Source organism: Lutra lutra, chromosome 2 (genome assembly GCF_902655055.1).
Source record: "Lutra lutra chromosome 2, mLutLut1.2, whole genome shotgun sequence".
Classification (NCBI taxonomy): Eukaryota; Metazoa; Chordata; class Mammalia; order Carnivora; family Mustelidae; genus Lutra; species Lutra lutra.
The window spans coordinates 108,891,057-108,908,724 of NC_062279.1; the positions used below are offsets into that span (position 1 = coordinate 108,891,057).

At 35.9% G+C, this 17,668-nt stretch overlaps 1 protein-coding gene across 5 annotated transcripts in view; it reads right to left on the reverse strand.

Moving 5' to 3' along the window:
- Nucleotides 1–17,668, reverse strand: part of COL25A1 (collagen type XXV alpha 1 chain) — a 456,257-nt gene that overhangs the window by 87,079 nt on the left and 351,510 nt on the right. For all 5 annotated transcript variants that reach the window (XM_047718185.1, XM_047718182.1, XM_047718187.1 and 2 more), the window contains exons 11-12: nucleotides 11,417–11,443; nucleotides 9,345–9,389 (exon numbers count right to left, since the gene is read on the reverse strand). In XM_047718185.1, coding sequence (XP_047574141.1) covers nucleotides 9,345–9,389; nucleotides 11,417–11,443 — 72 coding nt within the window. The remainder of the gene's footprint in view (nucleotides 1–9,344; nucleotides 9,390–11,416; nucleotides 11,444–17,668) is intronic.

Consider the following 17,668-nt stretch of genomic DNA (forward strand, 5'->3'; position numbering starts at 1 on the left):
TGGCTTCAGGAAGCCTCCAGTCTAATCTCAGGTTTTCCACCTCTGGTCTTGTGACATAGAGCAAATTGCTCAAGTTTCTATGGGGCTCAGTTTTCCTTCTCTGAAGTGTGTGGGAGTAGATTAAATGCTTGTCTTCTCTTCACTCTAAAGGACTAAGATGTAGTTTTATTATTGTTTTAAATAGGAACTTAGAAAATTTTATTCAACTCATGATACCTATATAATAATATTATTATTATTATTTGTTGCTGTTGCTGGACTCAAGATGTTACCTGGTGATTCCTTATTCCTCAGACACTGATTAAACAATTAAACAATTTCACAGGTGAAGGAAGTTACGAGTCCAGGGCTCCGCGGACCCCTCTGCTGGGGTTCATCGTGGTTTTGTCCCAGACCAGTTCAGATGGGTCAGTCAGTTCTCTTCACCAGTTGCCTCCAAAACCCCACTCTTCCCAGGCCTTTTGTGAGTTCAGGATATGGTGTTCCTGGGACGGTCTCACATCACAGAGCAGGCAGCTTTCCTCACTTGCTCGCTTCCACCCCGACTTTCTCTCTCCTCTCCTCTCTCCTAGACCACCCTGGGCATTCAGCTTTACTCTCTCTTACGTAAAGCAATTTAGTAGTTTCTAAAAGGCTTCTGCTTGCGTGCCCAGTCTCCAATTCTTTTCTACCTCCTTGCCTACGGGCAGAGGAGTCTTTGTAACTTGGCAAAAGAAAAACCAGAAAACCTGCGCAGTTGGGTTTGGTTCTATGTCAGAGAATCCAGTGTCCTGTAGAAGGCTCTGTCTTGTTTATCTAATCAGCAAAATCCCTCCCTAAAATTAGAATCTCTCTGTCCATACCAATACGAATGCTAATAAGTAGAAAGTTGATAGGTCTATCAGCCAGGAGCCTAATAAAAACATTCTGTTTCAGATAATCTACTGAAATGGGTCTTAAACTGATTAAAGTAATAACTAAACTGAACCTAGTAATCAAACCTTCATTATTCATTTTTTTAAAGTACAAATGTTTAAAAATGTAAAATAAGTAAACATAGCTGTTTTATCAATAATATTATGGCATGGACTCTCTCAGAAATACGCCTGCGAATTAGGACTGTTTATTTCAGTTTTTGTTCTGCTAAGAAATGTAACAGAAATGTACAAAATATAATATGAACAAAGAAATTCAAATACAAAAAGATAGCTAAGAATTTAGTGGTCACAGGAAATAGCTAAATTGCATTAATTTGGGCAAAATTTACATTAATGAGAATTATGTGCCTTGAGTACACCCCTAATCTTTGAAGTTCTGGGTAGAAGTCCACATGGATGACTCCACATTCCACCCCATAGTGCTAATATCCTCTCTTCCTCTTCCCAACCCCCATCCTCTTCTTCACCAGGAAGGGCCTTGGAGGCTGCATGTGAACCTCACAGCCTGCAAGCTTTGTCCACAGCTCCCCACCCAGAGCGGCTCCAAGGTCACCAACAGGTTTAGGGGTGCCTACACCAGCTGTGTGGTTGTTCATGGGACTGTGGACCTGCAGAAGAGGCCGATACAAGCACTAGAAGCAGAATCAGGACACACGAGGCAGAAATTCTTGGGTTGTGGACCTAGGATGTGATCAAGAAATGGGGAAACTGGGCATTGAGTAATCGTGCCTCCTTGGCCCTCACTCTGTGGGGAGGGTTATACCACAGGAGGGACAGAGGAGGCATTGTGAGAAGCACTGCTTGCCTGGGTCTAAGGGAAACACTATCCAGTATCACCTTTGTAAGTAATTTATGAAAGGTACCAAAATGAGCAAAAACCAACCAGAGAGCATGGTGTCATAGAGGACTGTCTTTTCTGTATGTATGCAAAAATTGTTCACCATGTACATGCTTATGGGGGAGAGAAGATTGAGAACAAAGACATGTTTTAGGAAACTATAATCAAAGTGGTTCTGTTAAGTATTCTAGGACTTGCAACATAACACGCCCTTGACAACATATTGACTTTTTTTAAGTTTTAAAGCCCAGCTAATTTCTTCTTTCCTAAAGCATAGTCCTCAATGATAAATCTATGTACAGTTTGAATGATGAATTATTTTTTTTCTCTTGAGAAGAGAATGTGCCTAATTATTAATAGAAATGTTAAGTGGTTATATTCAGCTGGAAAAATTCTAAAGATCAATGAAGAGTAGTAGAAAGAAATAATAGTTCTTACTAACATTTGCTTATACACCCAGGAGGCTTCCGAGTCATGGAGTTATTAATGCCCCTAGTACAGAAAGGAGCATAGTCTGTTCTTATTTAATATTGTAAGAATATTTAACATTTTAATAAAGTTACATTTGTTACTTTATTTTTCCTGATTAAACTTTCAGATAAGTATTTTAATCTTCATTTGATGAATGAAGACACTAAGGCTCAGAGAAGATAAATACCTTGCCCAAGGTCCTACAAATACTGAAAAGCAAAGCTAGGTTATTCTGAATTTAATATCCTCGTTCTTTTTTTTTTTTTTTTTTATAAAGACTTCAGTTAGTTTCATTTTTTTTTTAAAGATTTTATTTATTTATTTGAGAGAGAGAGAGAGAGCAAGCATGAGAGGGGGAAGGTCAGAGGGAGAAGCAGACTCCCTACTGAGCAGGGAGCCCAATATGGGACTCTATCCTGAGACTCCAGGATCATGACCTGAGCTGAAGGCAGTCGCTCAACTAACTGAGCCACCCAGTCACCCTAAGATCCTCATTCTTAACGGCGGAAGCAGAGTCATGCACAGTGAGAACAAACTTCCTGGCTTTGAATCTGAACAAACACCTCGGTAACTCTGGGTAAAATATTTGTCCTCCCAGTTGCTCGTTAATATAGTGGAGATGCTAGTTCCTCCTTCATAGGATTGCCGTGAGGAATAAGTGAGCTCATATACACACCACACTAAGGACAATACCTGATACTAAATGGTGAATACATACACCGCGCTTTTCTGTTCTCTGCAATGGGCAGAGAAGACAGAGAAGAGAATCCTGAAAGTAATTCAATTTCTCACAAATTAACCCTTCTGATACTGTTTCGCAGTTGGAAAATGGTTACGATCTCTTGGCAGTGTGGTCTCATAACAAATGAATGGAATTGGGGAGATGCTAAACTGTTAGGATTGTCACAGTAAGTTATTTCATTGCAATGCCTTTTATTTATGTATGTATTTATATATTTATTTATTTATTTATTTATTTATTCATTTCAGAGAGAGACAGCACAAATGGGGGGCGGGGGTCATAAGCTTGGAGAAAAGGTAGACCGTGATGAATACAGAAGCCCCATCATGATTGGTAATATGGTATTTTGGAAACCAAATTCTGAAAGCAAGCTTGTCTGTAATTTAATTCGTAAGTAGTGCACCATAGGGGTAGTTTCTCTTCCTTCGCCAAATGCTGGCCACCTGTGGGGTCTCACCTGAGTCACCTCTCTATTGAGAGAAGCATCACTTGGCATTACTTGGCTTTGCGCACCAGACTCTCTGCCACAGTCCTTAACAGAACTGTGACGTAACAGGTTTTTGGTATAACTGTTCATTTAATGTCCCCATCCCCAGTTATGCTGGAAATTCCATGCAGACTGGGAGAGATGGTGCCTGGCACCCAGTAGTAAGGGCTGTATGGATGACTGAAAAAAATCAACAAGTCAATCAGTGGACACATTTATGGGAAGTTTTTTTAAAAAGCTTTCCCAGATTACATACACAATTGAATCAGATGTAGTAAATCAGTATTTTTGTAATCCCTTCTGGAAAATACGGTGTTCTTTCAATTAAAACGGAAAATAAGGGGACTTGATGATCTCATAAATCAAACACATTTGCCTTGTTTGTTTTGGGACATTCTGTGAGCAGCTTGCCTTCTCTCACACCCTTCCCCCAGGAATCCCTTTCCCTCAACTTTTCATTCTTCCCTCTCCCGATATTTTAGTAGAATGACAGAATTTAGTAGAATGATAACTATTATCAAATTCTATAGTAATATGCCTAAATGAAGTCAGGGGGAAAGTGGTTTAAAAAAATCTTTACTGTACTTCATTTATTTCAAGCCAACATTAAACTACCTCTTGTAACTAACTTTTCATTCCTCTCTAAAGGGACATAAAATTAATTACATACAGAATAGAAATAATGTTTGTCCCACTTAATAAGTAAAATTGAATGAAAAGCCTCTTTAAGAGTAAGAATGTATGCAAAAATGCCTGAGAATGTATGAATCACACTTAGGGAAAAAGTGATTTGACTACATGAAATGTTCTGTAATAGGGAAATGATGATGTCTCTTTTAGAAGAAAGAACGCATCCTATTATAGTTACTAGAGGAAAAAAAGTCCTGTATTCTGAGAATTCTAATGTACATATACATAACTGCTAACTTCAGAAGAGAGAAAAATTCATAAAAACAATTTGTCTCAACTTTAACCTGCAAAATGATTGAATTGCTGTAAGATACTTTCCCTGAACTATTAATTAATCTGGAATCAGAAATCAATCACTTCATTTACTCTGAGTATTTTTTCTTAAAGTCTAAAATCAGAAAGTCACAACTATATTGGATAAAAGGACCACTGAATAAGTTCTGCTATAGGAAACTTCTAAGCTAATCAACCAGAAAACAAACAGAACTATACCATATTCAAATCCTTCAGGAATTTGATTCAGAGCCAAGGAAGCCAAAGAAAAGAGAGTATTTAGTTGTTACAGTAAGTGAATCAAGAATAAAAAATATTGAGTTCGTCGAACAGTGCACTGAACAGACTTGAATAAACAGCTTGACCTTTGGAAGTCTGAGAGCTTCAATTTATCTGTTCTCTAAATACACTTACAATAAAAATGCCATTAGAAGTATGCTGTGAGGATTAATGTCAGTGAAGACCATGAGATCCACAGATAGGAGATGAAAAGGAATTCTAAATACCATAACTATAAACTAATTAAAATTTAATGTTCCTTAAAAATCACATAGCTATCTGGGATAGACTGTAGATGATACACTAACATCATTTTTTATTAGTAGATAACGCTAGCATCATTTTTTATTTATATTATATATTGAAGTTTAAAAATTATAAATTATAGAAAATACTTGAAAAATCCATGAATAAGATCTTCTGATATTTGTCTTTTGCTTTGGAAACAATCCCTATGACTCTGGAGCCTCAGAAATACTCTAGCTTGCTGAGACAAAATAATTGGTTCTTAATCCTGAAAATATTTATTATAATTTTCATGGTAACAAACAGACAAGGGTGATAAGTGTACCAATTAGACTTTTAATGTACCCTGTCTCTGTCCCCAGATCTCTTCTTCAGTGCTATTTGCTCAGTGCTCTTATTCAAGTAAACTGTCATTATGATGATTCATTTTTATGGGTGCTAATTAATGTGAAAATGTGGAAAGAGAAGAAAAATGTAGGGTTCTAATATCACTAATAAAAGTTGAGATTTTGGAAGTTCTGATACACACATATAAACAAAAATTATTTTTTTGTTATATTCAGTTAGCCAGCATATAGTACATCATTAGTTTTTGATGTAGTGTTCAAAGATTCATTAGTTGTGTACAATACCCAGTGCTCATCACAACATGTGCCCCCCTTAATACCCATTACCCGGTTATCAAAAATCATAGACAGCAATTAATTTTGTCAAAGGAAAAAAGTTCAAAAGATAGTTTAAAAGATGGTTCTACCACAAAGTTATTTTTAAAAGCTCCCACTTCTCCAGTATATCTGAGATGTAGGGTTTAATGGTCAAATATTTAGATATGCACGTATATGTATGTATGTATAATATGTATGTATCTCTTCATGTATGCATGTGGGTGTGTAAGAGAGAAAGACAGACAGACAGAGAGGGATCATGAATAATGGGACACAAACAAAATGCTAATTACACCTTTAAACTAACAAGATCTATTACTGAGAATTACAAAAGTTTGTGTCCAATACGATTAGCTAGGGAAGAAGAGGACAACTTTTCATACTTATAGGTAAGACTTAGTATGAAATCCACCTTAATTGCTTTGGCTGCTGACAACAAATTGAAAATATGGAAACAACAGCTTTCAGAAATGGGAACTGAGAATGCTAGAAGCCAGTTGACTCGAAAATGAGACACAGCTGACTCTATCTCTTAGAGACTTAGAAATAAGTAAGTGCATCCCCTAGTCTCATTTCACAAAGGAAATGTGAAAAGGGTCTTCCAAAGGCTGCCTGCCCATGAGATGGAAGGAAACTGAGCATCCTGACCCCAGAGCAGCGCTCTAGGGTGGGTGAGTGGGGAAAGAGCCCAGGGACAGAGAAACGTTTTCCCTTCCTGTGTCATTTTGCATTTTCGTGTTCTTCCTATCATGATTCAACTGGCTTCTCCTCCCTGCTTAAGGGTAAACCTGGGGCTCATTTGCTGAAACCTCTGCAGTGTGATACTATTCCCACAGACAGTAACATGTATTGAGCATCTGTAACATTGCCTTCACTTTAGAGACATTATCTGGTTAATGCTTCAAGGTCTGTATTTCTATTTTACACCTGAGCCTTAGAAACATTTAACTTGCCCAAATGAGAACTGGGATCTGACCCATTCACTCTGTCTCTGACTTTAGAGTCTACACATTTCCCCTCCATCCCACACTGCCTTCCACATTTCACAGAAGAGGCTCAGGAGCCCTTTGTAGACTGTGGTGCCAGAAAGAGCTAGATTGGGGTTCACTGCCATGGTACTGCTTATGTAAGTCCTCTCTTAATACAATTGGAAGAACTTGAAGACCATTACAAAATAATAAATATTCAGATTAGCAGTCAAGGTGACCCACATTTGAAGGAAAATAGTGGGGGGAAAAAAAGTCACTACCAAGTTTATTGGCCAAAGCCAATCACCAATTTTGTCAATCTGAATGGATGGAAAACAAATAAAATACATTTTAAAAAATATTTTTCTTCATTTTTTAAAGGAGAAAAACCTTTCTATTTTCTAGTTGTTATTCTGTTGTGTTTCTGATGGCTAGAAAATCATATTTTTCCTTAACCATTATCTGAAAAATATTTTCTAAGCCACAAAAAGACTTCTTTGGAAAAGTGAAATTGTAATGTGGGAAAAAAGTTTTCTTAAGACAGTTTGAGGACATTTAGGTGCTTTAAAATAATTATGTCACTGTAAGCTCTTGTCTTAGAAAAGCAAATTGTAGACATCCAAAACATATTTCATATGTTTAATTACAGAATTATTACTCTTTTTCCAGCTTTGTTTTTACTATCTAAATGACTTGCTGTTTCAGTGAAGGACTCATGGTTTTGTACTTTATTTTCCTAAAGATAATATAACAAATATTACAAATGTTAGATAATGACTAGTGTTAACAGAAATTTCATCCACAAAGTTTAGGTTAAATTTTATGGAGTAGGAAAATCAATCATAAACTACGTTTTGCTAATACCTTCATAAAAGTGTGAAATTATTTAGCTTCCCTAGATCTTATAGAAAACACTTTAAAATGCCACAAAGATGTATAACAAGACATAATACTGCAAATATTAACTATTTCCTTGAAATATAATTTAACCTTGGTGACTAGGACAAGAAAATGTCACATTCCTTTCTCTTGCTAAGGAAATTGCATATTTCCTTTGCAAAAATAAAGAATATGTAGTCTTCATAAACATGTATGTGACAGTTTTAAGGTTGGTTTGTTTCAGGTTAAAGGTTTCTATAAATTTTCATGATTGTCCCAAAGCTGAAAACAGAAAAGAAGCAAAGAAGAAAAAGCAAAACATTAACCTTGAGGGTATAAGCTTTGTTCTTCACCAATGTTAAAAACATTTCTCTTATATCCATATCTGTCCTTTCAAAAATATTATCTTGACTTACATAACTTCAAAATCAATCTTAGAATGAGTATAATTCCAAATTTTTATGTGTCCCTCCATGATCTACAATGCTCTAATAGAAAGTTAAGCTTTGACCTTTACCAGGATTTGTGAAGCAAACAGATACACATTTTATTAAGTGGTAAACTGAGCAGTGACTTGGGCAGTTCACTCCTGAGGAGTATTTGGTTTGTGGACTAACGGATACGATAAGCCTTGGTTGAGGACATCAGTTTCACTGGGAATTGAGTAATTGTGGAAGCACAGAGCCTTGTTTAAGATACAGATCGATCACATTTCCAGAATTTCACCAAAACAAAACGAAAGGAAAGTTTCATTGTAAGATGCCCCCTGTCATAAAGGCATTTAATCCTCACCCGGACCCTAATAGGTGGAAACTGTTACTGCCTTCCATTTACAAACGAAGAGACTGAGGCCAGAGAGTTCAAGGACTTTGCCAAAATTCATGTGGCCTGTACATGGCAGACTCATGCTTTTTGCTAGCCCCTCTGTAGGTTTTAAATAGTGATTGTTAATTATCATCTTATTGGAGAAGAAAAGATGGACAGGATGGAAATGTTCCTAGCAGGTCTACTCTGTATGTCAATATTGGGCTCCTTATGATTTCTGAATTTTATCCAGAGTGCACGGATTTAAGATTTTCTGTTGAACGCAAGCTGATGGGTCACAGGCTTTTATACGGCTAGTCCAAAAACCCTGTGGGAGACACGTGAAGTCCCTAGCTCAGCCAGTCCCTGGCTCCTTGTAGACGGACTTTGTTAGCTGCCCCTATGGCTTTCCTGGTCTCTGTGAGGTTCCAGATTGAAAAGCCAGTCAGCACTGTTGGGCAGCATAGAAGAGCAGCCCTACCTGTGGGAAGACGCTAGATGCTTTGTCCAACCAGTAAATATGTTGCAGGAGGAGATGTAACCACACTCATAGATATGTCTGTGTAGAGTTGTGGGGGGTTCTTATTTTATTCCCCCTTCATTATTAACAGTACAATAAAAGTATACTACCAGAGCTTGGCAAGTCTATTTAAATCCTGATTTTTCTTAACAGTAAAAAGAGCTTGCTCCTAGGTTCAGAATATTCCAATAGGTTCCCTCTGTAAGAATAACTTTTGTTAATGAGAGAAGTAACACATGTTACTTTTGCCATGCCAAGAATAAACTGGAGTATATTTTATCACAATTAGTGTTAAACACAACATTTTTCCTATTCTATGTATAAGAAAGATATAATTGTATTCCTATAAAGCTTATCAAAAGAAAATGGAAAATTTTCTAAGAGTTTCTATTTTATGCATCATTAAAAATTAAAATATTTGGATCTTTTGCACCATAATTTCCCTACATTTCAGAAGTATATGTAGTGTTTTTATAAGTATATAAACTTTTTACTAACATTACTGACTAGAATGATTTTGTGATTTTAACCCTTTAAATAATCAGAAATAGTCTATAGAACTTACCTTTTGACCATTCACCCCTGGAATTCCAGGTTCTCCCACAGAACCCTATGAAGACACAGGATTAAATTAAGCAGACGAAATCACAAAATATTTCAATTTTATATTTGTATTGTATTAATTATGTGAGCCATAACCTTACCTTGCTAAAACATGTGCGAAAGTTTAAGGTTTCAGATATATATCCACGGAATTCAGATATATAATAATGTAAGCAGATTCATCAAGCATTCCCAGAAACCATGGAGTTGAATTTAACCATGTTTTTAAATATCCACTTAAACCTAATATGATTTTAAAGAAATTTACATCATAAATTGGGATCCACAGCTCTCAGAAGACCACATGGCTCTACATTTTGGTGCTTTTAAGAAATAAACAGGCTTAGTTCCATCTGGGAAAGCCTAGCAGTAGCAGTAACTCTTGCATTTCAAGAGTTTAAATGCCATAAAACAAAAGGTAATTAAAGTAATAACCACTTGTTCCACAATTAGTCAAAAAAAGCACTCAGGCTATAAACTCAAATTTGCTGTATTTGGAGCATTTTCCCCTGGACTTTCAGGGAGTACATTTAAGCCAGGAGAGTGTGAATATGTCTTCCAACGACTAGAAAAGTTGTTACAAATGTTAAATACTGACTAGGAATAAAAAACAGCACATCAAATATTAAGTTAAGTGTTTGTGTGTGTGTGTGTGTGTGTGTGTGTACACATGGGCACACGCACACTGGGGTGATTATGAATGGTTGGACGTAGGTGGGGTGAACTGAGAATAAGAAAGCTAATAATCACCTTAGAAAATCTATGACATTTACCTGAATATAGAAACATTAACAAATATTTTCAAATAGTGATGTCATTTCCCCTTTCAGGCTCCAGGAAACCATTTTTAAATAAAATGTGTTTATTCTTTGTCTAGCCTAGAAAACAGATTTTTCTCAGTTCATGTATGAAATAAAATTTCTTTAATAATAATGGGAAAAAGTTTTTTTAAACAGTAAATACAAACCTAAAGCTGCTCTACAAGAGGAAGTCTATTAAAAATACAGTCACTATAAAAATATACAGCCATTATATGCAAAACAAATTGAGATGGCCAGTTCCTTAGTGCTTTAGGTAATTATATTGAGTGGGTCATTAAATGACTTCCTGAAGCCTCAGGCAGTAATTTTACCCTGGTTGCATGTGGATTAGGGTAGCTTTACAATTTCACACCATGCTTAATAAAGACATTATTGCAAAGGACAAAGTGTTCTTATACACAAGTTGTCTCACAACTCATTGGCTTTGGACTTCGTTTTGTAGGATTATATTTCAACAGATGCCACATGCCCAGCACTTGGGGGATAAAAAGTCTCTATCTTTGATAGATTCCAAAGATAAAGAATAATCACTTTTCCACCTGTTGTAATGCAATTGTTTTCTTTAGTTTTCTGTAGATTAAATATCCTTTCCCCCCCATTGTGAGGTGGGAGTTATAATAGGGAAGAGGGACTTAGCAATATTTTGTTGGCAAAAGGCCATCTACCTACTACTGATATATTTACTACTGTATATTGATGTAATTTTAGATGTGCTAGACCACCTCCATCAGAATGTAATGGTGAATTCTGATGACTGGAAAATGACAATCAGGAAGTCATTTTTCAGATTACCTCGCAAAGGGAAACACTTGTGGACCAATGGAATACAGTTACCAAACAACAAGTACGTCTTCTGTTCTGGTCCGTTCTACGATCATTTGGTCATAATACTTGAGCAGGACCATGTAGTTGATCTGCAATGTCCTATGAACCTTCAAATTCTGAGCTTTGTCACAATGTTTAACACTAAAAATTCAGTAACGTAAAGTTTGGCAGAGAGCTTAAAAAGAGTTTACTCTGGATTTATTGGATTCCCTATAATGGAGTTGATTAGAAATCTAATGGCTCACATTAAATGATTGTATTTTTAGAAAGGAGAATGCACAATCAAGATGCTTCAGCATGGCTTACAGTAGCTAATTCTATTCACCTCTCATGTTAACCATTAGGCAATGCAAGTATAATTACTTCCCCAGTACTGTTTATACTCTACCTTTTGTCCTGGAGGCCCCAAAGGACCCTAAAAAAAAGAAAAATTATTCAATTAACATAATAATGTAACCATTGAAACTTAAACGACCAATTAAAACTGTCCTAGTCTGTAAGGTTCTCTATGCTGTGCAGAAACATGCTGATGTTTTGTATGCCAAGGAAAACGGAAATTATTGGTTGGAAGTACACAATAGGTCTTCTCTCTAGTTTTCTTTTGAAGAACATCAAGCATCTGTAGTAAGGGTCTGATTTTTTCCTTTCAAAAAAAAATCTTTGCTGTTCCGGTGTATCTGTTTCTTCAAATACCGGCAAATCCATCACCTCCATCTCATTTAGAAAAGCTGGAGTTGTTGCTGCTAGAAACAGAGAAAATGCAAGGCAGTTCCCAGCAAGCAGCACGTTATGTGACTTCTGCATCTGCAAAACTTCAGTAAGCAGATTTGCAAAGGGAATCATTGAATAGCATGACAAAGGAACACATTTTGTTCAATTCTTCCTCTTAGGAAATATGGCCAACTGACTGGCACAAAAACCTGTTTATAACCTAGGGGATGCCAAAGTCAACTGTGGCACCTAGGGTGTACCAGAAAAGGAAATAAAAGATGCTGTCAGTTGTCGATAACCTATGACACTGAGCACACTGGAGGGGTTAGAATATTCAGGAAGATGGATGGGAATATTTATATATAAAATGGAAATATAGCAGTTCTGAGATTTAGCTGTTTTTCAACCACAAAGTCAGCATTGGGATTCTATTGGCTTTATGTAGAATTAGATGCAGCTTTGGGATGGTGGAAAAGAGCACAAAGACATCCAGCTATAATTCTGACTATTTTTGTCTATTTTTACAAAAAACATTGAGCATTTTCCTACTAACTCAAAAATACTTTTAATGGTAGTATATTTTAACAAAGTTACACTTTATAAGTGATGGTAAATGATAATTTATGACTTCATGTTAACTAGTTCTGTATTGTTACATCTAATGAACAGCTAACCTATTTTCAATGTGTGACATTTCAGTTAATCAGCATCTTAATTCATACTCTGTAACATTAAAGAAAGCATAGAGTGCACATTTGAGGGAAAATTGGTCATGCATAATTTTTTATTAAAAATACACCACATTTAGGACCATTCAGAGAATCTGTTCCTCATAAATTATTTTGTAATCCTCATAGGAAGACTAAGAATTTCCTCACAAAATCAGTTTTAGGTTATTGAAAGTGCACAGTGCAACATCACTTTTCTGTGTTCCTTTTTTATTTACTCAACCAGCTAGCTTCTTAATGAACTGGGTATCTGGCATATCTGTGTAGTCAGAGAGCCTTCCTTCCCATTTCACACCTCCTATTTAAAATTCTCCCTGTGTTAGATTTTGCAGAGAACATAGAGGCTATCAGGTGTAAATTCCCTCACCACCATGTCTCTCATCAATCCAAACCCACATGGACCTCCTTCCTAGTCAGAGGGAGAATAGGCACCCCCTCTTCTGCAGGCAGATACATCCAATAGACTTTGGAATCCATCCTTCCCTCTGTCCTTGGGGATCTTTCACCATCAATTATCCCTGCATCTGTATCAGAGCCTCCTGCTTTCCACTAGTTCCTTCCCCTTAGCTCATAAACAGGTTTAATCATCTCTCTCTTAGGTAAATTGTTTGGGAAGTGAATGCTAATGCTAAGTAAAGGCAGAATTTGGAACTTGTAGTGATAGGGGAGCTGAAAGTAGAAGAAGACTTGGGTTTTATCGTGGTCTATAATTCCATTTGCCCCACCGTCTCCAGGGCATTTCACTTCTTAAAATGTTGATGTTAGGAAGGAAATCATATAACAAAAAGTACATTAATTCAATGTTTAGACTGAGAATGGATATGTGCAATTCGAAAAGGTTTGTTTCCATTTAAACCTAACCTTGCCACTTGAAAAAAGATTGTGCAGTACAATTGAGTTTTTCACTGCATTGATGGATAACTCAGGAAGGGAATATTTCATTGAAAAATCAGAGCAAATTTGAAATCAAGTGTTTTAACTAGCAACTAACATTTCTGTATTTTCTAACTTGGTCTCTGTTGCATGACCACATTAAAGTAAAGATTTAGAAAGACTATCCATAACTGTGAAATCTACAAAATTATATTGCCTATTTTAACACAATATTTCATGAAAATCAAAGGAGAGCTATAGAGAAAATAAATACAAATTTTTTCCTTCATGGTTAGGAAACTACTTCTATTTTTGCTAAACTCAAAAAATAAAAGTAGTTTTAAAGATGTAACATTAATTTTGAATTGTGAATACAAGTCTTGTGGATTATTCAGAACTATGTTGCCAAGGATATATTCTCAGCTACCAAAAATGTGCATACAGTCTTTTGATCTCACTGGCAGGAAAAATGGTAGCAAGCCAAGGATAGTGTCATCTGTTACGAGCAGGGGAGTGGGAATTGACTGGAGTTGGATAGAAGGCACAGACATACTTTTAAGTACACACACACACACACACACACACACCATAAATAGTTACTTTGCTGATCAAGATCTTGCTTATATGTGTGTTTTGAGTGTCCTTCGATTAATAAACCCATATACACCCAAGACATTGTGGTCATTAAGTTCAAGTTTACAAATGAAAGCTTCACTGCTCAAAAATTGACTTTAGGGGCTTCTGGGTGGCTGTCAGTTAAGCATCCGGCTTTGGGTCAGGTCATGATCCCAGGATCTCAGGATGGGGCCCAGCATTGGGCTTCCTGCTCAGCAGAGAACCTGCTTCTCCACCTCCTGCTCCCCCTGCTTGTGCTCTCTCTATCAAATAAATAAATAAAATCTTCTTTAAAAATGGATTTTGAAGTTAGAGTATGTTATGGCCAATTGATTAAGATATTTACATTTGACTAGTTTTGTGGCTTCTAGAGCAAATATAAATTAATAAAGTAACAAGCAAATGCCATATAACCATTCATTAACCTATCTAATCCTCTTAAATTAATTTATATTTTCAGCCTGCTCAAAAGTCATTATGAATAATGACTCAGATGAACAATGTCGTAAGTTCACTACTCATTGGTCACATTAGTGCTTTTATTATTCCCAAAATTAAAGACAATTGTCCTAGTGTTGTAAGATTTCTAAAATAATTCCATCATTATTGTCTCTGTGACTTAAGTTTGGATTAAATATTTTTCCAAAATAAGAGTCAATTTTTCACCATTTTTATTAATCAATAAATTGTTCCTTTTTAGATATTTTAGAGGATAATAAATATTACAGGAATAAATAAATACATATAAATAAATCAAGTTCTTCTTGTACCATAGACAATAATGTCTCAAGACGGGAATGAGATTTTTCACCCTTGCATTTACCCAAGTCATTTCAACACTACTGGAATATGTTAATAGCCTTTAGATTACCTTAAGTGCAAAATGAGAGGAGGAATTCACTTCAAGCCTTCTATATTAAAACAGCCAAGCAAAAATCATCTTAGTTACACAGTCTCATTAATATGGAAAGTGTTGTGGATGTGGATGTAGGTCCAAGGTCTCTAATACACTTCAGAAAGTCATTATGTAAACCATATCTAGAATTATCCACTCAAATTAATCTTCAAACACATTGCTAAGAAATGGATGTTTCTATAACCATTACTCATTGGCTGCACTTTCCAGTTTGTAAAAATTTAAAAAAGCATTTTAATAAAGAAAAGTCCTTTTAATTAAAAAAAAAGCTTGATAGATCATGGAATGGAAAAAAATTAATGAATTCTTCTGACACCACCGATGTTATTCCAAATTTGATTGAGGTATTAATTACTTAAACAGGATGCAGAGTTTCTAAATGATGTGCTTTAGGTTGCCTCTTGGGAGGTGTTTTAAGGCAAGTTCTGGTTGCCTGCTATTAGGAAATGATGTTCTGTGTGAGCAGGGGGCGGACATAGTTCCTGTTCTGTCCCTGATGGCTAACAGTAAAATTTGAAGCTCTGAAAGCTGCTGGTCATTTCTGGGTATAAGAATATACAACCAGCTTCTGTAATAAAAAGCACAGGGAACAAGAAAGAGGTGGTCCATCTGTGAAGGGGAGGATAAAAGCCCCAAACTATTAAGCCATTTAAAATTATTTCCTTTTTGAGTTAAGAATCTTCCCATGATTTAATAAGAGTTAAGCAAAATGAAGAAAATACATTAAAGTCAGGTTCTGTAGGGAAGAATGATAACACATCTAATCTAACTTTTGGTGTCATAAAATATTAGTACCAGAATTTCTCAGGGACATGGTATAACAGACTTTAATCGTAATTTTTTCAAAGACATTAACTTGGTCAAAGGCATCACAAGACCAGAAAATGCATTAACTTAGTTTATAAAGAGTAAGAGGAAATTTGAAATAAATAATGAAAACTTGTCTTGCTTAAGAAGAATTCATTGAAGATATATAAAATTCCATATTCTACTTGGATGTTTTGATGAGGGAAGGTCAAGAAACATAAACTCTAGCCACTATTATATGTATGTCTGGAGTATAATTCAAGTAATGTTTTACAAGATTCAGATTTCATAGCTTAAGTGTGTGGAAATGCCAAACTAGGAACTACGGGGAAATGTTTAGAATATAAGAGAGTGTGCTGAAATGTTTTCAGTGTAAAAGCCAATGATTTAGTTGCACTGGGTATGAAGGAATAAAGCATAGGCAAGAAAGACCAGGATAGTGCTGAGATGGGAGAGCCACCTATCTTGTTTTGAGTCTTTCATGGACTCTGTCTTCAGTCACACTTAATCATTTATATTTTCCCAAGCAGTCTCCTATTAGTCTTCACGTGGAGTTCTTAATAATTCTTCGAGTCTCAGCAGTCATAACTTACTTCCTTTGTGAGCCTTCTCCACTGCTCCCAGACAGAGCTGGTTTTTATCCTCTGTGTTTCTCTAGCACATTTTAACCAGCTATATTTTATTATATTCACATATTTATAAAATCTACTTGACTAGGCAGCAAATTCTTTAGGTCATATATTTTACATCCTCAGTACCTAGTTCGTGCCTAGCAAATAAATATTGACTAAACTGAAGCAATGAATTAATGAACATAAAAATTATTAAATGACATTTATCAAATTTCCTCCATAATCTTACCACTCAAACCATCATACCTCTACCATGGGAAAGAGTTCAGAGTTTTGAAACACTTGTTCCTCTTTAAGTATCTGGGAGTTTTGTGTCAATAATACAACCCCATAATTTCTATTATTTGAAATAGTTCTTTTTCTAAAAAAATATTATTTATTTATTTGCTTGAGAGCGATACACAGAGAGAGAGAGAGAGCACATGGGGGATGGGACAGAGGGAGAGGGACAAGCAGACTCTGTCCTAAGCACAGAACCTGATCTGGGGCTCTATCCACCCTGAGAACCTGACCTGAGTGGGAACCAAGAGTCAGATGCTCAACCAACTGAGCCACCCAGACACGCCTGAGATAGTTCTTTATTTTTTTTAATTTTTCTAAAACAGGTCTACTTTAAAGACTATCAGTAGGATGGCATGTCATTCTATTAATTAATGAATACTTGACCAAAAAATTTTTTTAAAGGAGAAATTATTTTTTAAAAGGAATAAATTCTTTCTGACTTCTCTATCTCAAGTGCTGAGTTTGTGGAGAGGGGAGAAGGATGAGTCATCCACTGGTGTTTCTCAAGATTATGAAGCTGTGACATCTGTAAGGAAGGTCTCTTAAGCTCAGGAAATTAAAGAAGTAATCCATTTTTTTCACTACTTAACAAAACCAGGACCCAAGACTAAATATTGAGCATTAACTACCACCTCAGATTAAAGACAAATCTAGGTATTTGAGAATCTATGTTCTGATTAGGTCCCAAAACAGAGACTCTATCACCTCTCACCAGATATCCAGAGCTGAAATTAGTTCATTCCATTCCCTCTAAATACTTAATAAATTGTTTCTTGTTGCTGAACTCAAAATGGAAATGACCCGGAAAGAAAGAAAAATTAACAGGCTTCCTCTGCCCTCTGTGATTAAGCACACTTCCCTAGTGTACCATAAAGGAAACAAATTTATGGTTCACGAAGGCCTATCACTGTACACTACACTCAGTAAAAAATATTTCTATTGAGTAAAGTATAAGTGCTTTTCCTATTTTAAATCAACAATGCTGAGAAACACTAGCTGCTAAAATTTAAACATCCCATGATCAGCAGAAGGAGGACATAAATTTAGGACTATAATATATACTCATTTACTCTTCA